Raw genomic sequence first — 23,745 nt, forward strand, 5'->3', positions numbered from 1 at the left:
CTATACTGATTGAATGTAGGTGCTTCTATAAATTAAATCTGTACAAAAATGTATAAACTATTTCTGTATAGTCACACTTTATGGGTGCTATTAATAGTTATGCGCGTGCAAATACGAAAATTCAAAAATCAATTCATTCCTAGTCTTATTCCACTCGCTGTTGATCTCATTCCAAAATTTAAGATATTATTTTCGTTTCGATGTGTTGCTTTCATGGAATAAATATGTCCAACATGTTATTGAAGGTTTATTAGCTGTTTTCACAGGCAGTGTGTAAGCTTTTGTAGGCTACTCACATCAAAAATATACAAAACAGTGTCAGATATTTTCGGTATGCTGTTATTGTAACGGATGCATTCACTTAACGCATTTTTTTATATCACCTACAAAAGGTTTAGGCAATGTAAGAAAACTTTTGTAGTTGATTTAGTAATATACAACTCATATAACAAACACATAATTACCAACTACAAACTTACAAAGGCGGACAAATAAAAACAATTAGTTAATAAATGAAATAGAACGAAATAACTGTAACAGTACAAAAAAGTAAAAGTTTGTGATGTCAATAATCTATGGTATAACGGTCAATATCTGGAAAAACAGTTTTTTCACAAATAGCGAACTTGGAAGCGCGTTTCTGCTCAAAATGTTTGAATACAAGACAGCAAAATTTATGACACAAAGCTTTTCATGACTGGCCAAAAACCAATGTCAACACATGTTTCTGACTCCAGTAAGCCTACATAATAACACTATCGTTCATCTGTCGATGATAATTAAGTAGTAAAATGTTCAGCATCGTTGCTATTGGCATTTTGAACTCTGAAAATGACAACCATTATGCCCTATATATTTGCACTTAGTTTCCCACAAAAGCTGGATTCTCAATGCGAACAGCTGCCTTCGAGAACAAAGGATTTTCTCCCTGCAAAAAATACAAATTATATACGAACCCTTTGTATACCCACACCTTATTATAGTATTGCACATCTTTACAAAAATCTCCATCCTTAAAAGAGTATGCTTTCATTATTGTGAAATATCTTATCAAACTTTGCGTTCAGTGTTAGATTTCAGGTCAAATTCACAAATATATAGTAGGCCTATAATATACTTCGACTAATTTACAGTTCTGTTTGATTTTTTTTGCCTGTATCTTACCCTTTTCAGCAAACGTTCAAAATGGCAACTCTTACCTTGCTCCACTGACTGTTCTTAGTGTCTTCGAGAAAGTTCTCATACTCATTTTTATCTCGTAATGTTTGAATTATTTTCCACAAAATTAAAGCGATAATGCCGAGTAGCAGAATACCACCAATAACAGGTAATACGATTAGCAACGGATCAGTTGGACCGGGACATTTATCTAATAGGAAGTAGGACTAAATTTTAAATACAGTATAATTGGACATTTCTGTACAAAAGATGGTTACAAACACTAATATCGTCTTTCATAGGATATATTATCTAACTCAGGTTCATACCTGTAGTTTCGTCGTAGTTTCGAATAAAGATTTTGAAGTTATTGATTGCGTCCAACCAAACGATCATGTATGTAGCAAGGCAGCCGCTTGTGGTGAGAGAACTTTGGCAAGTGACAGGGGTGTGGATACGTCTGCAACATTTGGCAATATGCTTTTAATTTCATAAATCCTTTTTATGCTGTCGGAAACATACGGTACAATTTCAGTTCTACTGACAGTTTTTGAAGAGTTAGGTGTTATATCACTTTTTTACGTGTTAAAAGAGGCGCAAAGACGACAATCATCAGTGTTTGCTGATCCATTGCATAAACTGCAGTCGGGTAGTGCTACTCGTAATTCAGTTTCCAGGCTCCTGTTTTTGCATACTTTGGCACAAGGATCTGTTTTGAGCTAAAACAAGACGGATTTTCAGCTATGTCGCGTAAACCCGTGTTGTAATACAGAGTAGGCCTACAACTACATAAAACGAATATTTTACGTTGCAAAGCGTTGCAATATAGTAGTATTCTCAACGATATATAAAAGGAAATGCAGTTATGGCAGGTTTTTTTTTGGCCTTTATGATGTTTTTGTACCACAGTCTGTCAACTTAAGTAGCCTAAGTAGCCTTCTTTTAAACCTCACTTTAAACGTCTAATATGAGTACTATACCTCGGTTTGTCTCTGGTTATCGTACTGACAGGTGGCACATTCCCTTATTGCTTCTTCCCCACATTTCCCGTCAAGACCTCTGCACCTCGGATGCTCACATATTTCGCAGAGATTTCCGGAAAACTGGAAAAACATTGAACATTTTTAATGTAAGGCTTGACGTCCTTTAAATGCGGCACATATTCATATGAAAATTTTTGAACGACATTTCTCTCACAATATCCTTGCATGCACAAGTAGAGCATTCGCATTTGCCATTTCCATTACAAAGAGGGGCTTCAGTGTCAGTAGCATTACTCCTGCAATTATTGTCGTTGCAGGAGCATGTACCAGTATTAGGATGTATGCTCCAACCATCCTCACATATGCACTTTTGATCTCCGTTACAATTCTGACATGTTCCACGGTTTGGACCTGGAAGAAAAGACCAGAAACGTTTTAAACGACCAACTATGTAAATAGGAAATAGACAGGGTTGCCATACCGTCCTTATTTCTAAGATTTGTCCTTATTTTGAAGGTCCGTGTCTTAGAAAATATTTTTGTCCTTTTTTCTAAGAAATGTCCTTATTTTCACTTGCGTCCTTATTTTCGTCTTATTTTTAGGGCAGAGGTTCGTATTTTGGGCATTTTGTCACCTTTACGATACCATTTTGTACCAAAGAGATACCAAAATTATGAACATGCAGATAGTGTCTTGTTTTTTGTTTTTTTTTAGGAACATTGATTGCTTTCTCCTGTTGTACACTGTTTAAGGTGGTATTCGTCTTTCATTTTCTAGTCGTCCTTATTTTTGAGTTGAGACTGATGGCAACCCTGGTTATAGAGTAGAAATAAACTCAAGGAAAAAATGTTTCATTTTTGATAAATCTGCAAGAGAAAGTAATTCGGAGTATTACGACCATATCAACATTCTGTATGTTTACTATTTTTGGCTGACGTAGCTTGATTTTATAATTTTGAATTTACTTTTAAATTTCCATCAATATATGTTCACTTACGGTACCTGTATACTGTGGTGATTTGATTACGTTAAATTGCGTATACTAAACTTGTAAATCCTTTTACTGGACATTTTTCTATTCTTCAGTAGGCCTACCGTTGATGGCGAGTCATTATTGTGTGGATTATATTACTTATGGAATACGACTTGTTGTATACTGTAGCCTACTATATCTATGCTCGCTACACACATTTTTTTCTAAGTAAAGTGAAATACAGATTAATTTATTGTCCTGACTTTGCTGTGCGATTGGCATATGATCTTAATGCTATTGCTAGATGGAAAAAACTCGCTTCACTGATATATCACAGCCCAACATATTGGTCGATTGTAACAGTAGGCCTATACATTATGTACAGTATGCAGTAGCATATCCACCATATATAGAACAACAGCATATTTTAAGTCAGGTACCTCCGCATATGCCGTTAGAATCACTTCTGCAAAACTGGTCGGTACATTGGCAAAGATCTCCATTGTAATTTTCTTTGCATTCACACACTCCACATTCGCATATGCCGTTGCCACTAAACAATTGAAATATATTTAACAAAAAAAAACAAAAAATCATAATGTCGATCTTTATGCATATGATACATATTGCAATAATTATTTATATGTTTATATATACTGAAATATTAGCTATGTGCAATGTCTGAAAAACCAGAGAGACTTACCTGCAAATCTCTTCGTCGCTCTCACTTGCCCTGCAATTACTATCGGAAACAACAGCTTCAGCTGAAGGTGAACATTGGCAATGGCTTCCTTGGTAGCCGTTTTCGCATCGGCAGATTCCGCACTATTTGGACAAGGAAAATAATTCGCTCTTGCTAAAACAACCAGCAAATGAATAGTAAACCTAGTTTATAGCAAGTTTTCGCACTTAAAAATGATTTTTACAGTAAAGATAAATGTATACAGTGACAAACCTCCAGGTTGCCTTGATAGGAACATAAAGTGGTATTAAGAGTAAGATTTGATGCACAATCACAATTGCAAATATACTCTGCATAAAAAGATACTCAATAAAAACTATACACTTCTAAACTTTCATAACGGGTTATTCTAACAAAAAAAAAGCAATTAAACAGAGTGGGCGGACTGAATCGAAAGACCTATACCTATGTTAAAAATCACTCGATCTGTAATTGAGTTGGATGAGATTTCTACTTCGTCTGACCGACCTGACTGCGAGGGACAGGAAGTGGCAACAAATTCAAATTGGAAAGTTACCTTTAATGAATATAACATGGTCAAAAGTTATCCTCCTTTACTTTGCTATGATAATAATTAGCCGTTTGTGATTCATATACAGTAATCTACGTGGTGCATTCTACTGGTTTGGTGACACTTAATCACGCGACGCTTAATCACCGACACATAATCACTAGGACATTTAATCACGCGACTCTTAATCACGCGACACATAATCACTAGGACATTTAATCACGCGTCATTTAATCACACATTTACAGTATCGGCTACCGTACACACTAGGTAACAATGTCATGCATGGGAAATGTAAGCAACTGCACGAAGATAACTAAAATCTCGCTTGACAGATAACGGTCAACTGTGTCAACACGATGACTGTCATCGTGTTGGTGATATTTCTGGCTAAATATCAAACAGTTTCTAGCTGGTGGAAGTCAACTTTAAACCAATGTTTTCTGAATTTGACGGTTTAATTTAAATTATCATTAGAATTGTCGCGATACCCATCTATGCGTATATGTGGTGTACTTCGCTTTTGCAAAACTTTGTTTTAAGAAAGGTAATAGGTAAAAAGTTTTTTCTTCACATCAGAACCGTTTTGATGGTACTTTGATCAAAAGCTTCGGTGACAATAGAATAATGTTACATATTACATAGGTTATACGTAGCAATGCAAAATGACATGTTATTTCCTGATTGGCTAATGTGTTTCTATAAAAACTAAGGTTTGGTTAAAATCTCCCCTTCTTGTCTCTACACATAATATCAGTTTTACCTTCTGGACTGTTCATTACTGAATTGGAGTTATAGTTTTGTTTAAATGTGAAAAGATGATAAAAATGTTTCTAATGTGATACAACTTACTTCGGACAATATAACAATTTGACTTTATGAAGCTGGTGTTGATTTAAAGAAACATTATAGAGAAAGCCGGCGCAACGGAGTCAAAGACAATTGTCGGGGAGTTCTAAAAGAAAGACTAATAGCCTTTGGCTTTAGGCCAACCTTAAAAGCAATCCACATCGTCATCCCCACAGAGAGATGCACATGAGCTTGAATTACTGAATTTTCCTCACGCTTTTCCGACATCCAAGTGATTATGAGTCGCGTGATTAAATGTCCTAGTGATTATGTGTCGCGTGATTAAATGTCCTAGTGATTATGTGTCGGTGTTTAAGCGTCGCGTGATTAAGTGTCGGGTGATTAAGTGTCGGTACACCATTCTACTTTGTCGTCTAATTGGTAATATAGTGTAACAGAAATGAAAACGTTTGCAATATACCTCTTGGCCGATTCCAATATCGCCACAATCCAAACTGTTTTCTTTCCAGGCAGCCCCGTTGCACGACACTCTGTATTTCAATTCTATGTTGTCAGGTGTTTCGATTTGGCTGTTTAGCTGTATTCTACTGCTCAATGTCTTTCAAAAGACATAAAAACGATGTGATCCAGAAATGAATATTACAGCATAGCAGCAAACAGTTTTAAGTGAGTTAATGAACATTCTGGTGAAATATTTTTGAAAAATAATTCATGGTTAAGTAGTTGTCGGTAAAAAAGTTGCAAAATGTCTCAGTTTTTGGCCTTTATTGCGACATAGGTCAAGGCTTTTGCTTTCCTTGCGCTGTAGTCCACTGAAGTCAAAAGTGTAGGAGTTTAGCCTATGTCCAATTAGGCGTAATGTGATGAAATTGACAACGTGATACATTGTAATTGAATAATTTACGATTGTTTTAAACGTAAAACTCTGGTAGTCCAATCATTTGCATCCCTGAATTTACGGTATCATTTGGACCGCATATGCTACCCGTCAAATCGGTACCGTACTGGTTGCCGTGATTGGGCTTTAGGTTGTCACCTATCTAGCTATTGACAGTTAGAGCAATCTACATAGTTGTAACAGATATATACATACAAGTCATACGCGATATACAGTAGGTATAGCTAAATTTATGAATTTGCCAATGTTGTCTGTGATTACCTGTGACATTACAAGAGCCTTCATCTATCTGACATTTAAGGACAATTTTGCGATTTTCCATTGCTTATTTTAATTACCTAACCAAGAATTATTTTTCAAAATTATTTTACGAAAATATTCAGTATGTAGTGTTCTTTTACATAACATCAATTTGTTTTTGTATTTAACCCTCACTTTAAGAAAAAACAGAATGTTTAAGTGCAATGCTTCTATCAATAGCATAAATATCTTAATTGAAATTGGACAATAACAACTCACATTTTTAACCAGCTTTACATTACCAAATATTTGAAAACTGAAAAGTCCAATCCAATTGCCATAAACAAACACGCAAATAACCAAATTTTTGCCTAATGTTGTATCGTACTAAAATCCATTGTGAAATTATAAAGCTCTTGCTGCTTACCGAATAGGAACCTCTGATAACTGAAATGATGTTTCCAGAATCTCTGGCCAATATCTGCACATTCGCGTTGTCTATGACAGATCTTAAGTTCTGGAATAAAAATATTGAAAAATTTTTTCATAACGATGTTGGTTTGTTGGTTTATTTACTCAGGTTCATGGTACAATTTATAATGTTTACTACGGCAAGGCCAAACTTTAAATATCTGGATTTGGCCGTTCTTGTTTTTTTCTGTCACTTATCAATTTTTACCTCATATAAAGGGTAGACGTCATCGGTTACCGCAAAAATAGTTTGAATTTTGTTTTTATTAAACACATAATTGAGCTGACCCAGTGACGGATAATCCATAACCTTGCTTTTGGAATAGACTACAGCATCTGGAAGATTTGGATTAATTCCCTGAAACATACAAATCAAAATTTTAAATGCGAAGGGTAACAACAGCAAAAACAACAATTAATTTTAATTAATAGAGAATTTAATTCTTATGTTTACAGCGTTTTCAATCTCTTCCACATTTTTTGAATTAGGAAGAAGTTAAGTTACGGGCTTTGTCGTACCTCAGCTAGATGGCAATGCATATCATTCTTTTCTAGAATCGCAGCCAACTTTCCATCCATGGCAAGATGAGGGGTGGCGTCTGACGTATAGAGGATTACGCGCAATGAGTCACTTCGCCATTTTATTTTGTCCTAAACATTTCGTAAAACAAGCTCCAGTCAATTGTATCCAGTCCGACGTAGACATAAAGCAGAGTATGGTAAAGGTTTTAATAAACGAAAAAGTATAAGCTATTACAACATAACAGCAGAACAAACATCCGCAAACGTGACATGACTGACCTGACATACAGCTATTTGCATTAGTGCATCTAAGCCACCTTCGGGAGAATCGATATTACCGGAAATTTCAGTATCTGCAACCGCCTGCCGGAAGAGGGATCCGTCACTTGTAATTGGCAGTTGATGACGAAATCCAAAAACGGGAGCGCACGTCCCACTGGTCGTATTGGCTGTCGCCGTGTTGATACAGGGATTTTTAAGCCTGCAATAAGCAACCGACTTTCATTACAGTTTTAAAGAATCAACCCAAGATTTAAAATTTACTGTACTTTTTATTGTACTGTACTTTTGTACTTTACTTATTGTATTGTACCACAAGTCCAACTAAACGTCTAACTGTAGCAGCTAGATCGGCACTTCTCAATTAAAACATACCGTATATGGGTTTACGCCTATTTTTGTACGTTCAGCAAATGACGTATTCTACAAACGACATATTGGGACTTAACTGTCAACTGGAAAGTGCTGGCTTATGTTTTACAGTACGTGCTTAACTGCCATGTTATATAAATATAATCTAGACATTTAGAAGCTTTTAAGTTCGATTTTATCTTAAAGTAACAGTGGCCATAAATTAAGGTCAATTTGCTTCAAATACCTTCATGTCAATGCTTAATATGTTTTTCTTTTCAACTAAGATCGTAATTCGTACTTAGAAGGGGGCTTTTCGTATTTTGCAGCTTTATTGGACCCAACTATATAATGTTAATTCGCTTTTTAAATTTAGCACTTTACTTTGGCTTTGTTCTATGACCTATGTCATTCGCAAAGGCTTACTGAGCTGGAACGGTGCTGGCAAACGGCATTACAACCTTGTCAACGAATGTTCCGAAACCAAGACGTACGTTTCCAGTGATGCTCACTATATCTTCAACAAGTGCATCTCCAAAATCCTGTTCAAGCACAAATAAGACATTAACAGGCGTTATTAAACAACAGTTTTCCTAGTGTTCTTCTCACGCAAACACCGTAGCACTCTTTCCAGACTATTGCTTTTGATTACCTTTAAACGTTGTAGATCATCACCCATTGAATTTGACAAATCCATGACAAAGTACAGATCCAAGGGATAGTCAAAGACCCTCTGAAATGTGACGTTTACCTTCTGGGGTTGACCTGTAGTACATTTGACGATATGCGAAAAAAGAACTGGTGTTACTAAATGTCATACTTTTTGCTTCTCAATCATTTTTTAAAAGTTTCCATAACCAGGGACAATTTGATCTGAATACGTACACTCTGTTACCCGTAACGGTTTGTAACTTACCTTTTCGCAATTTCAAACTACTTTCTTGCGGTCTTAGTTGAATAACCTGTTGACTTGAATCAGTTAGATCGACGTCCTCTCGCTTTGTAAAGTTCATGTCTTTGGGAAACGTAATATCGTTTCGTGGATTTTGTATTTGTTCACGGTTACATGTTGCGTTGTTTTCCCTGGATATAAGAACTTTTATGGCTATTTTGGTTAAAAGTTTAGGATATTTTAGCAAACTTCCATATATCTAAATTTCTACATATATATTTCTATATATAAAAAGTATGAACCGTACGAAAGAAATGTAAACTTTGTGAATACGTTTGCGATGTACATAAGTCTAAAATGTAACCTAAATATATCGAAATGCTTACAACCTTTCAAATGCTAGACTGCATTGCGAAAGTAAGCACCTCAACTTAAGTGAAAATTTGATGTTTTTAAGTTAATTTCTTTAAATCTTATTACATAGACATGCTGGCCGGCCCTTTAAATGACATAGTATCATAATCTTTATCCTGGGACTGAGGAAAATCTTTGCACAAATTAAACTCGGTGATGATTCCTTATTGCTCGAGCTCCAATCTAATCAAGCAAGCTTTTGTGCAAGTTCGCCATTGACACACTCATTTTTATTTAATTTTTGTGTATTGCCCGATATCATGACCACTGAACAAGAGCAACCACAATTGTAGGCTAATGAGTCGACAAGGAAACAAACCAGTATTAGCAAAAAGTATTGCTTCTATACAGTAATTCCTTACCTCTCAGTTTTACACCTTATTCTCCGAAAACCCCGCTCAGCGTTACCTATTCGATCTGCACACCACGTACATTCTGGATGAGCTAAAATACACTCCATGCAGTCGGACTGTGCTGCGCGACATATTCGCGCAATATCAGCATCTACATAAATTTATAGATTATAATTAGGGTTGTTTGAATTGTTATTTTAACTATATACAGTAGGTACTTATAACAGTTCCAAATTATTCTTGGTCTCTATAAGACTTCGATAACAATTAGCTCTTTTAAACATTCGACTTACCAACGTTATCTTGCGAATGTGTATTTTGCACGAGCGTTAAAAACAAAACAGAGAAAACTAGAACTATATGCCAGCCCATTCTTGAACAGTCTTACGGTGATAAATTTTGCTTTGTATACTGCACACCGTTAATTTAACTTTTTCTGCACGTGCATGAATTGGAGCGTTTGGAATTATCCTGAAATAACAAAAATGTTTACCTACTCAAAACAGTATTATAGGCCTATAGATGGTGAAGATTGCATAAACTTTTCTTTTCAATATTAATGGCAGCAGGACTGAAACTTTGCTACTTCCTTGCTCATTAAGTGAACCCAAGCTTGCCAGGCCTTAAAGTACTGACGATGAAGTTTTTCGGTTTAATGTTTTCATAGTTGGTTTGACTATAATACTGCCCGTGCCTGAAAAAGCAAAGCCTGGAAGTATAGCGGAGTTACAGATTGCATACTTTGCGTCATTTCCGGAGTTGCTAAAATGATAGTGGAGTGTTGCAAAGGATAACTTTAAAACCCTGACTTGAAAACGTGCTTGCGTGAGCTAATCATGTTCTGGCGACACGCGCGTAATAAGGAAATAGTGACTGATTCGTTCTCGTGATTTCAGACAGTTGTCCTCATTTTGCCTCACCGCCGACTTATATAGTCGAGGGTATACACAAATGCTTACACTCCAAAAAAGGGATATGACGACTTTTACGGATTACGCTGGAGTGGATGTTGTCTAAAACAATTTTTAGGTTACCGGCATGAAGCTGTGGATACTATAAGTTAGTCCTTTGATTACTTATTGAGTTAATTAATTATTCAATATCCGTAAATAACTTTGACAAGATGAATAAATTACTATAATAGGATAACAAAATGAATAAATAACTACGAGCTCGTATAATAGCATGTAAACAACTTCATTTGCAATCAAGTATTAAGCTAAACTGTATAAGATACCACATAACAGGTAACCAGACGCATAACGCTTTTAAGAAGTAACTGAATAAAGAACCATGGAACAGGTAATCAACTTCAGGCCAGGCTTTAGGTTTAGTTTTGTGTTTTCTCTTTCATCTAATTCATCATCTTTATGCAATAAGCCTTTGTAACATGTGCATAACGCATATAGGTCGTATTTATGAAAATTAATTTTTGCGTATAGCCTACATGCAAAATCACAGATATAAATGCCCGGTATGTGTTTTGGTAACGTTTTCAGCTCATTTTTTGGAAGTAATATTTTATCTGTAAGAAACGGAATACAGGCCTCTATTCGGAAAGCTAAAAAGCTCCGGTAAAACTTGCGTTTTTTTGTATAGTGGTAGTTTTAAATAGGTCTGGCATAAAAAAATTACCTTAGAAAATGAAGCTAACTTTATTTTTGTGTTTTTTTCACCGAAAACGGCTTGGTTGGCAAAATTAAATGAATTAATTAGGCCTATACCTGGTTTAAAAAAGCGTCTTGATAAAGCTATTATGAACAATCTAAAATTTCTTGTGTAAAATGAGTACGGCATTTGATTATCAAAAATTTCATACTGAAAACCTTTTTGTTCCTCTAAACTCTCATAACTTAAATATTATTGCTTTAATTATAAGCTCCTACCTAGTTTGGGGCATCAGATGAAGAAAGGAGTCTTCTGGATGGGGTCGAACAACAACTATAACACATACTTATATATAGTATAGGTTAAACAGAAATTTTCCAGGGTAGGCCGAATTTTTTCCAGTGGACCAACCAGCTCCTGGGCCCCAAATAAAACTACATACCTAGTGGAAAAACTAATAATGTGTAAAGTATTGATACCTCAAATCTACGCATTAAATTTCACGTAGTCCAGTAGTATAAGCATGATAGAGTGGTACTAAAAATATGCGATACGTTGAAACATTTCCATGAAGGGATGCTTGGACTAAGATAAAACCATTTTCAAGCATTTACTCACACAAAAGTCTAATTCTCTTTCTTCTTTTACGTAGTGTCATGTAATCTATCCAATTATACAAATTACAGTATGATTAGGTCAGTTAAATCTAAACGTTGGCAAACAAACAGCTGTGCTGTAATGGGCGAGGATTGTTTAATTTTTTTCTCATGTTATACCATTTTCCTTGAAAAGGATCTCTGAGGCCTCTACCCCGATCAATTTTTAACGACACGTTTCAAAGGCGACTAGACTTTTGCGTGGAAAAATGTAAAATGTTGTTGGTTAGTGGTTACAAACATACATACACAAAAATATACCACAAAATGGTGGCGATATACTGATATACTGTGCCAACTGACAGTGTTCTTACTAGATTGTTTTAGTTGTAATTACTTATTGCTTGATCGATTGATCGTTAGTCTGGATCCATTGACATGCGCGTTCATCAAACAGTGATAAACTAGTTGGGCATCACAGTACAATAACCAAACTGTCTATGTTCTGGAATAAAATTATATTATTGATTCACAACGAAACGGTTAATGCTTTCAGAACTCATAATAGAGATGCAAGACAGCCATAAAGAACTAGCGCATTGTATGCTGTGGTAAAGCATGACGTAAATCGGAAGTAGTATTGTGTCACGTATACTAGACACGGCCAAAATATAGTACAGTGCTTGTTGCTAAACACACCAAATAAAGCACTAATAACATTATAACATAATCATATCGGCACAAGAATTCCGTAGGAATAAGAGCTAATTATGACAATTAGCACAATACCGTTTTAACTCCTCAGAAAAATTACAAAAGAAATAGGGTAAATAGATGAACGTGGTAGCAGCACCTTCATGGTGAAGGCGTATTTGTTCACACAAGTTTATAAGCTTGCCAGATCGGAGGCATGCAAACAAAATGTGCGTTTTTAATACTTTTAATAAAATTTAATATATTCACCATTTAGACATAACCTATTTTATGCATGATATATGAATTGTTTGTTTTACACTTTTAAACACGTTCATTTGTGATGTCAATTGAGTATTTGTCAATTGCTATGAGCCGAGTTGTGTGTAATCTATCACAAATGCTGTTTGTATTTTAGCCACGTAATGTACTGTATAGTCATAGTGTGATGCTTTTATTATATGTCTCACGTTGTTTTCGTGTGTTGTAAGATTGCTGTGTGCATTTTGAGCCATTTTTACCCGAATTAAGAAACGCTTCTCGTTTTGTTTAAGTCTAGAACTAGATCATTAGTATTTTATGAAGTGATTCTACAACAAGCGCTTGAACGGACTGGTTATGATATTTTTAATGCTGTTTTCTCTCGCTGGATAAGTGTTTTTAATTTGTTCAAGAGAGTCAATTAAATTGTTTTTAAAAACAACTTGGCTTGAGAGATAGCTTAATATTGAGAAGAAAGTTATCGGTTTTATGACTGGCCGTTGAAGCGGGAAAACCTGAAACAGAAAAGTTTAACGTGACACATGTGACTAAAATGATGAAAGACAAACCATAAAAATAATGATGTAACACAAAACAGCATCGCGATAAAGATAATGCGCGTAGTGACGTACAGGCGTAACAAAGAAGCGAATGAGCTACAACAAAGAAACCAAACAAGAAAATCTGCGGTCTTCAACTCCTCAAATTTTTAGACCGCTGGTCGGAAAACGTGGCGTGAATAAAATGTTAAGTGGCTGCGTGCCTTTTCCAAAATGGAGACGATAAATTCAAAAAAATATATATACTTATACTGTATACACTCATTTTTCTAAGAAACTTTGAGTTGGTGCTTCTAATAACTTAGCGTCTTAGCCTATAGTTTCTAAAGGTTTCGCACACAATTTATGGAATATAAGTTTCTTAATTCAGGACATAAACTTGCTTTCACTGAACAAGGGCAGAATCAACCGTTTTCAGTAAGAAATACAACTGACAACAACAACAACAACAACAACAACAACAACAACTGTATTTTACTGCTAGGTTTTGAAGACAATGATACAATGTTGTACATGTCGCATTAAAAGCAAGCACAATTAGTATAGTTGAGCCCAACTTTTGCCTCCCCACCCCCCGTCAATGCAATTCTAAATACGCCACTGTGCCTCGGTTTGGATACTTTCAGATTTCTTCTGCAACACGTATTTATCTTTTGTGCTTTTAAGGGTTCACCGCTCATTGTTAGATTGTTAAATACAGGTCACTATTAAACATAAACATTCTTGACTTTCTTTCGTTTGACTTGACTTTGATCTTTTTAATGTTGATTTTCGTTGTTGTAATAAATAGCAAACAAACACAGTTTTTGAAGAATGCTGGAATAATAACTTTATTACCTGCAGGACATTACATAGATCCCCTATAGTTATCTTTATTGAAAGCCTTTATTTTAACTTTGGGTGGAAGGATTTCAAAATATCTTGGTCTTGTAAGGAGAAATGCGAAAAAATGTTGAACACCCCACTGATTTAACATGTATTAAAATTTATTCTATGCCGGTTTTTAGAAATGACAATGAACAAGGCATGCGCTTGCGGTCAAAATTCCTGGTGCGACAAAACCTTTTAGTGACGTCACACGCCAGTGCAAACAAATTTGTGACACTAATATTAATCAAAATCGTAACAGAAATCATCGAGCCCATTGATAAATTGAATCTAACCAAATTAGTTGTTACGCCGGAAACATTGTTGCCTAACTTAAATTTTAATGGGCGGGCAAGACTTGAAGACTTCTGGTATACAATGAGACATGGGTTTGCAACCATCGTCTCAAGGGGAGAATCCTGTAATCCAAACAAATTCATCCGGTCCTATTGAAACCATAGGACCTATTGCTGGCTTGGCCGCAAACAGGCTCTATTTTCGATAACAGCTTATTAAAATTGATTTATGTGTCGCATAAATGAATGTGTTACGTTTTTAACTAAATTCACCGCTGTATGTCGTCTCTTACGCTCACGTGTTTTAAAGTATAGTAGCAAAATAATGAATAATTGACACCAGCATTCCAAATAGACTCCACAACTCAAATGTGTTTCTTTTGTTTCAAACCATTGTTTGTCAATCTTTTTTGAGCCATCGCACCTGAACATTGTATTGCCTCCCATGCAAGGCCGGATTTAAGGGAAGGCCTCCACCACATTTTCGTCAGCTTCTTTTTGCCACAAATAAGCAAAAAATACAATGATGTATAACGCAAAAACGTTCATCAAAGGTAAAGTTTTGTCTTATTTTTATTTTGTCTTTTGCCTTTTTTTGTTCATATTTTTTATCCTTTAGTTTCCCAGCAAGTAATCGAGTTGCAATACGTATTTATTTACATACTTATTTATGCACTTGGGAATGTTATTTATGATAAAACTAATGGAAAACCGGCTGCACACGTTGATGACTCAAGAAAGACTTGTTAGCACCAGCATATTTAGGGAGGGGGCATGCCTCCCCCACGGACCAAATTTTTGTGTGCTGTACGCGTTTTAGGTCTTCGTTGCTTTTCGTTCACTGCATTTTTTTGTTTGCAACTTCTTATCGGTTTTAACCATTGCAATAACAGTAGGCCAACTATAAAAGCACCATCCAAATTGTCATCTAAACTGTACAAGAAAATATAAGAATATACAGTTCTTTTCAAGGCGTTTTAAGCAGTTTTCAGGAGTAAAAACAGCGGACGTTGGGTCCAGTGAGCAGACGCGGATGTTTTAGAGCTAGATTTCAAAAACATACGCCACTGCTTATTAACCTGATTTTCGTATGCACGGAGTTCGATAATCCCCAAGAAATAAACTTTACATCTATTACTCAAGATTATGCAGTTTGAAATACAAGAAAAATACTTTTTCAAGAATTTTTTACTTTTTGAGCCGAAATGTTGGAGCCAAAGATGTAAAAATTTATTTTGTCGCTATATAGTCACAATATCTGCGTAACATCGGTAACGACATATGTTTGGCGATAGGTGTTAGCCTAGCCCCTTTGTTTCTAATCAAGGTGGGACTAGAATCAGTTTATTGCCCGCAATATATCCAGCACGATAGTTGCCAGATTATTATCAATCATTCAATCATTTTATTTTTCGCCAAAGCGCGGTGGGGACGAAAAATCAAGCCAGTTGTTACTAATACGCGCAAATGAATAGGAAAAGAGACAAAGCCGAAAAGGCTTAAAACGTGCTCAAAGAAATAACGTTGATATTTGCTGGTAACAACTTATACGGCCACTAAACCTATAATTAATTAAATCCATAAAACATAACTTGAAAAATCGAAAATTAAGCAAACGAGCAGGTGGTGTGTTCAAGCAACTGATGAGTGAAAATTGCTTCAGTGTTGTACATCAGAGGATGGGAAAAGAAACCCATCGTATAAGAAGCCCCATCCTGGGCAAGAGCCCGGTTTATGGTGTGAATGCATTTCGGATCATGTATACAAGCACAAAAATTTAATAGTGGTCTCACAATCTGATACGGTTCATATCATTGTGCACTTGTAAACAAAACCCTACATTTTCATTTTATAATCTAAAATATAAAGCACATGTTGTCCAGGTTAACGTATCTGTTAAACTAACCAGCAGATTCCCTTTGTTACTTAATCGTCACGTGCCAAAAGAAATAAAGGTTAATTGGTTAACTATACAGTTACACCCACGACTTTTCACAAAGAAAAATTAAAAACTTCCGAGTTAAATGAATGAAGTCAACTTTCCTGTTTGATGCAAGTTTCATTACGGGAAAATTTCACATCACATCATCAAAGACACAGAACACATCACAAAGACATTCTCATACCTAAGGTAAGCTGAAGCTTTTCTAGCTTAACGAAGCAGTGAGATTCAATTTTATGCTTAGAATACCTGACCTGTCTTTTATGAATTATAAACCCCACAAAGAGTAAATTTGTTTTCGTTGTGCTATGACGGAATAATCGATTTTCTAAGCTTGTCCTTTGACGCATCCATTTTTCGCCCAGACTAAGCACAATCATATACGTTACAATCTACAAATAAACTCAAGGAGTGTTTTGAAGCAACAACTCACTGTACGATGAGTAAAACTTTGTAAACCGATTAGAGACTATTGTATACAATACAATACGCTGTACAGTAGATATAAGACTAGGTGCATTTCTTCATACATACATCAAAACATATCGCTTAATACGTATGATAATTGAGAGAAACCGTTTTTATAAACAAAAGCAAACGCTACCCAACAGAATTAAATCGCCCCTTAATTTTGAAAATTATGTATAACGCTCCTTTGCGATATCAAATCGCTCCCTTGGTGGGCGGTCGCACCCAGGTTGAGAACTATTATTTTAAACTTTCATGAGTCACGTGAAGTTGACACGTCCAGCTCCGATTGCATTACTACAAGGTACAATGGTCTAACTAGGCTACCACAAAATTTTGATTTCAGAATTTTATGAGCAATTTTATTCCACCTTTAGAGACCAAATGATAAGTCGCCTTCACACGTTTCATCAAATCTGCAAAGAAAATCGAATAGAGTAGCTAAACAACAAACAAACAAACAGAAACAGAACGGCTTGTCCGTAATGCAAACGACCTATTGAAAAACCCAGGCTATCGCAGGGGTGGCCAAACTGCGGCTCTTTGAGCCTTTGATTGTGGCTCTTTAATGAATTAGCATTGATGAATTAGACATGCAATTTTCCCGGTCTAGACGAGTTGTTTGATCAGATCATGAAACTATGCCTTCTATCACACGTAGTAACAATGGACTGATTAGTAATAAATAATAATGAAACTACACTCCGAAAAGTGCATTGTTGTACAGAAGTGTGCTAACTTGTACACTGTAGTTAAGCAAACTGTCAGATTGAAGCTGTACGTCAGGGCTGACCTAGTTTCAAATCTTGGTTACGGTTATACTAATCATTGCAAAAAGAGTTAAGCCAAGAAATGTCGTTGAGGATTAGCTGCAAAAAGAGAAAATATGAAGAGGAGAATAGAACTTCTAAAACAGAATCGGAAATGAAATGGAACTGCAGGAAGATCTCGCTTTGAAAATGGTCCATAAATCAAATCACATAAATCACAGTTGAGTTCTGGAAACAAGTCCCAGAAGCAAAATACCCGAACCTAAAGAAAACAGCTATCCGGTTGATTTCTATTTTCAGCACAACAAACTGTTGTGAGTCATTTTATTCCGTGATGAAATTTGCAAAGTCAAAATACCGCTCAGTTTTGACAAATCAACGCTTGAAGGAACTGCTCCGAACTGCTTTAACATCATATCAGCCTAATTTCAAACATCTTGCAGCCCAGGTGGAGACTCATAGTATCACCACGCAGCACTAATATTAATCAATATCTACACTTAGTTGTGAGTGAATAAATTCGTATTGAGCATGAAGCAGGTCTGGCCACCCCTGGGCTATCGCTTTCATATTGTCATTCCATCTGAACGCTATTACAATATTAATAAAATCCACCACCGAGTGCTGACTGTGTGGCCATGTCGGTTAAACTCGACGGACGCTCAGTCGTTTTCCAACACCATTTTGTTATCCAGGAGCTCAACATCAAGCTTTGTTACGAAAGACAAAACATTGCAAGTTTTTCTTTTTGTTTGGAAAACGTCGGGGAAAGGCTCTCAACTATGGCGAAAGCGTCGGGCACCATTTTTATTATTGGGTTTACTAGACCCAGGGCCTATAGTTGACTAGTATGACTCCGATTGTGTGTTGTGAGCGCCTATTCCTTTCCATAAGCACAGTGTAGTGATGTATTTTACCAATTTTATATATTCCAGATATAACCAGAATTTATATACACTTCATGTGAAGTTCTTGCAATTCATTTTTAGATGTTTTCCAGACAACAAGTTACTATCGAATATTCTTTCAAACAAAATATGTCATCAGAATACATGCAATTCCATGACACTACACTTTACTTTTTGTTTCAGCCAATTAGATCACGACACCTAGTTATACGTCACAGCAACCAATCAAATATTTTTCTTTCAAGTGCTAGCTATAGCCCCAGTGACACAGCAACTAAACACCGTTATTTTAAGACACAACTTTCCCAAACCAGAGAGAACATACAGATAACATTTTAATCAATTTCCACAGTGCACATTATATTTCATTACCAAAATCGCAATAAACTCTCTGTCCCCTCTAATAAGCTTCAAGGTAGTGTAATTGATGGCATTATTGTCTTTGTATGCCCTGTGAAATGTAACAACTTGTGTTCTCTCATGAGCTAGGGCTTGTTGCTCTTCGCAGAAAACACGACTTTTGTACATGCAAAATAAAGCAATATAGCAGTAAAAATTCTTCGCTAAATTATTTTGTATTTAAGTTTTAAACTTTTTAATATTTTTTTTGTATATGATTTATAAAACCACAAACAAAGTAAAATGAAAGAAGTACCCTATACTAGTAAATGCACACAAAAAATAATACAACCACACTGTATTACATTATTGCTTTTTATATTAAAAGAAATTCAATAAGTGCGCAAAAAAAGATATAGGACAATGAGTTAGTTTGCCGAATTTGTCAATTGCAAGTTAATGTAGAAGGGTGAGTTAGGAAAAGGATATCAAGTATGCAAGAGAAGAAAATAAAAGTTCGATCAGTCTTGGTAATAATAATAACTAATAAGCTTAGATCGAGAACGCCTCCATTCGATTTTCCTTGCATGTTGCTGTACGCAAGTTTTTGCAGTACCGTAGTGTATACCGACGCTCTCAGGACAGTCAATTAATTAACAGATTCTGACATGTACAGGGCGTCAGATTGCGCCCAGATACGAATGACAAAATGCAAACTAATTGTACGGAATGAAGATAACGCTAGCACTTACGTATGTCATTAATGAAAACAACAAAGGTGGGTTAGTATATAGTTAGCGTAAGCCAGACATGTGCAACCAGCGGCCCGCCAGGTTGTTTCGTGCGGCCCGCGTGGTGCTCAGTAAAATGTTAGAACTTCATACTAGACATCACTATTTCATGCAGTTTACATCAAAGCAATGGAAATTACGCTGTGTATAGAACGCTGTGTATAGAAATATTGCCCTTTGTGATGCAACAATGCTGCGTTGCATAATTTCGCAATGCGAGGTGCATATCGCAATGCAATGCCGTTTGTGATGCAACAATGCTGCGTTGCATAATTTCGCAATACGCTTGACTGAATTTAGTTTCCTCATCTTCCATCGACAATTATTCACAGTTTTTCAATAAATTGTCGCACAAGTGTGTCGTGGACTGCATTAAATCTATTTCTTAACTATATAAACTGCATAGGAAAGTCGTTTTACGATACTAATTTTTTCTGATAAAATCATGTGGCCCGCGTTGTCATTCAAAATTTTGTATTTGGCCCTCCAGTGAAAAAGGTTGCACATGCCTGGCGTAAGCCAAAGTTGCCAAGCGAAAGAAAATGCTAAAAGAATTGCTCATTCGGTAGAAAATGGCGAGTGAGTTCTTCATTGAGATAAAGCTGCGTATTAGTATATGGCTGAGTGTGCTTAGTGTACGGTAAAAATAAAAAAAATCATCTTCCTTGATGAATAAGATTAAAATGATAAGTAAAGACAAAGTTGCCCAGCGAAAGAAAATGCTAAAAGAATTGCTCATTCGGTAGAAAATGGCGAGTGAGTTCTTCATTGAGATAAAGCTGCGTATTAGTATATGGCTGAGTGTGCTTAGTGTACGGTAAAAATAAAATAAATCCTCTTCCTTGATGAATAAGATTAAAATGATAAGTAAAGACATACGTCGATAGGGGGTAGAGAATAACATTAACTTATGTTCAAATTAAAGTTCAGATTTAATTGATATGGTTATATTTTGCGTGGTTTACGCAGAACTGATATAAGGTATAACAAGCATGAGTTTAACTGCGCTTTGTTCTATAAAATACTGTGGCGATAGCGGGGGCTATATTAATGTTTTTTGGATGACATAAAGCCAAAAGCTTTAATTGTTCGTTTCGAACTCCTTTTGTCTATTTGACTTGCTTATTCCGTTGCTTATTGCTATCCCTTGTTGTTTCTTCAACAGCACAACGTTCATAAAGACCAAATTCTTATATTCCGAAATATAATCGCATACATCAGAAGGAATTACCATGTCATTTTCACAAACACACTTTTTACATAGATCTTTGATAAAACCAGATTTTCCAAAAAGGGAGCTTTTTATTCGAAGAACAATTACACCAAGATCACTTCTATTTATCCTTTTGCTATATCCGATCAGCTAAGGCCACCCGTTCTACATATCGACGTGTCACAAAATATCTCCTTTCTAACCATAACAATTTGACAACACTATTTACGTCACAGAACTATGTCAAAAGAACACTTCTAAATTCGTAATACTCTAAGCGTACTACAAACTCCTGGAAAGCAGGTTATTCTACCACACGGATACGTGTCATAGCTAAACTGGACAGCTATGTATAGCAACGTAATACAACACGCACATATTTTAAATAACACATTTTCCCTAGTACACTATTGTTTACTAAAAAATGTCAATTATCTAAATTATTACAATTCACTATTACCATCGCCATAGTACAATCAATGCCGTGACATCAGATTTAGATAAACCCATTTAATATTGAAATGGGTACTGACTCTGAAATACGCTAACGCCCGGAAATAAGCTACAGTTGTTCAGAAATGAGTAATGCACTTTACTGGCTAAATTTTATTCGGAAGCACAGAAGCGTGTAGATTGTAGAACGTAGAAGAAGCATGTAGAAATGGCCAAAGAGACCGATGGCTTCGTTCTTCTTGGTGATACAGTATTTCTTTCATCTTTCTTTCGGGCTATGGTTGCATTTTGTCTGCGTTGCTTGATTGAGTTGAACGGCGTTTTTCTCACCCAGAATCCATAGTTCCAGTAGCATTAAAGTGAAATATTCCTTCGTTGCTTGACTGCGGAAATTTCCTCAGCTGGATACTTGGATAATTTTTGAAAATCTCTCCTGTAACTCACTTCCAATAAACCGTCAATTGCAATTTGTCTCGCGATCTTTTTCTGCTTCGTGATTTCTGGTCTGCGTCACTTGCGAGCTCAGAAGGTTTGCTTGTTCCCAGATTATATTTATAAGCTTACTGGAAACAAGTTAATATCGAATGCTCTTTCAAACAAAATATATCATCAGAATATATGCAATTCCATGATAGTACACTTTACGTTTTATTTTAGCCATTTAGAGTAGACCATGACACCTAGTTACCCGTGCGTTACAGCAACAGAATAGCCAACAACACAGAAAAAAGATCAATACTTTTGTAAGCGCAAAATGGCAGAATTATTTGTTTACTTTTTAATAGACTATGAACTACTCAAAACACAAACTACTTAAAAATACTTTTATACCAGATCCATTATTTAAAACCCAGCAAACATATTTTTATGTTTCAAGTGCTAGTTATGACTGTAGTGACATAGCAACGAAACAGTGTTTATATCGATAGTTTAAGATACAACTTTCCCAAACCAGAAATAACACGATTTTAAATTAATTTGCACAATTTATGCTATGTTTCATTGTTAAAATCGCCGTACCTTGAAGTATTGGTATCCTGACCTTATATGTCCGCAAGTATCGATGTACTTGTATGTTTCGAATCAACGGTTTGAATTGACATTGTCTTTGTTAGTTATAGTCAGGGTTACCATTCCATGCTTATTTCCAAGATTTGTACTTATTTTCAAGTAAAATGTCTTAGAAAATACTAATGTGCGTATTACTAAGAAACGTGCTTATTTTCACTTGCGTGCTTATTTTTTTCTTATTTTTAGGGCAGAGGTTTCTACTTTGGGCATTTCTCTCCCTTTAGTATACCACTTTGTACCAAAGAGATACCAAAATTAAGAACATGCAAATAATGTCTGTTTTTTTAGGAACATTGATTGCCTTCTCCTGTTGTGCCCTGTTTAAGGTAGTAGGCCTATTCTTCTTTCGTTTCCTAGTCGACTTTATTTTTGAGAGTCCAGACCGATGGCAACCCTGGTTATAGTTATGACTAGGGCAACCAAAAGTCAATATGGTCAATTTTTTTTTACCTGCTCAAAATGCTATGAAACAAGCACAAAACAAATTTCAGCTTTGTACGACGTGTGGTATAGAAGTTATTAGGTCAGATAAAGTCAAAATGTAAAGTTAGGTCAAAATACGGTCAAATTGTTTCGTTAGGTCTTTTTTTTAGGTCAAAATCTATTAAACTTGTAATTTTGTAACCATTTTGTAATATTATTCTTCCGTTTTTCTCTTTTCTTGTACCGCAAACAATTCCAGTCCCGCAAATTTTACTTAGAACCCAAGCCACAAAGAGAGGGAAGGCTTTTCAGCGCGTTTGGTGACGTCACGATGTGACGTCTTTGCATTTGAAACTGCAAGTTGTCAATCTTAATACGCAGAAACGAAAAAAAAGTCAACACTAGAAAAGCATTTTGTCATTTTTAAATGCAGCTTTAGATTAGAAAGTTGCTGTAGACAGTGTAGAGACTATCAGTATAGCGTTTTTCAAAATGAAGTCAAAATGTAAACTTTTTAGGTCAAAATGAGGTCAAAATTTGCAAATTTTAAGGTCAAAATTTAAAATTTTTAGGTCAAAAAACTGGTTGCCCTAGTTATGACCCATGCGTCATTACTGTATACAAAAGCATAAGTCCTAAATTTGCCTTTTTTGTCTTTTTTAACATGAGATGTCAAGTTAAAAGATCAAACCAATGATTCAGACTTCTTACGTTGGTATTTTTAGGTACTGTAACTCGTAATAAGCTACACCTGAAAGTATTGTAAGTATAATGGTTTTCGTAATGATGATGTATAAAGTGTGAAATCCTTTGTGAAAACCCCAATTCCTCTCCTCGAAATTTCTCCCCAACCTGTTTCGTTATGGACTATGCGTCTATAACCATATTG

At 35.7% G+C, this 23,745-nt stretch overlaps 1 protein-coding gene across 1 annotated transcript; it reads right to left on the reverse strand.

Annotated features, from left to right (window-relative positions):
- Positions 1 to 227: 227 nt before the first annotated feature.
- On the reverse strand, positions 228 to 10,253 carry LOC143462110 (integrin beta-1-A-like). The gene is made up of 20 exons (XM_076960152.1): positions 9,891 to 10,253; positions 9,607 to 9,748; positions 8,855 to 9,021; positions 8,591 to 8,703; positions 8,365 to 8,480; positions 7,588 to 7,789; positions 7,306 to 7,437; positions 6,995 to 7,144; positions 6,743 to 6,832; positions 5,638 to 5,775; positions 4,262 to 4,373; positions 4,070 to 4,146; positions 3,818 to 3,939; positions 3,555 to 3,667; positions 2,356 to 2,552; positions 2,139 to 2,261; positions 1,741 to 1,877; positions 1,488 to 1,618; positions 1,200 to 1,369; positions 228 to 928 (listed from the first exon to the last, which is right to left on the reverse strand). The coding sequence occupies exons 1-20, from the start codon at positions 9,967 to 9,969 to the stop codon at positions 863 to 865; spliced, it is 2,577 nt and encodes an 858-aa protein (XP_076816267.1). The 5' UTR covers positions 9,970 to 10,253; the 3' UTR covers positions 228 to 862.
- Positions 10,254 to 23,745: the final 13,492 nt, after the last annotated feature.

This window comes from Clavelina lepadiformis, chromosome 6, assembly GCF_947623445.1.
Source record: "Clavelina lepadiformis chromosome 6, kaClaLepa1.1, whole genome shotgun sequence".
NCBI classification, from domain to species: domain Eukaryota; kingdom Metazoa; phylum Chordata; class Ascidiacea; order Aplousobranchia; family Clavelinidae; genus Clavelina; species Clavelina lepadiformis.

What these genes read in the sequence shown, in the direction of transcription:
- LOC143462110 (XM_076960152.1), bottom strand. Translation starts at nt 9,969, where the DNA reads ATGGGCTGGCATATAGTTCTAGTTTTCTCTGTTTTGTTTTTAACGCTC. An exon ending in ATGATCTACAACGTTTAAAG is followed by an intron (nt 8,481 to 8,590) that starts GTAATCAAAAGC and finishes GTGCTTGAACAG; the next exon opens with GATTTTGGAGATGCACTTGT. An exon ending in ATATTGGAATCGGCCAAGAG is followed by an intron (nt 4,374 to 5,637) that starts GTATATTGCAAA and finishes TATTCATTAAAG; the next exon opens with GTAACTTTCCAATTTGAATT.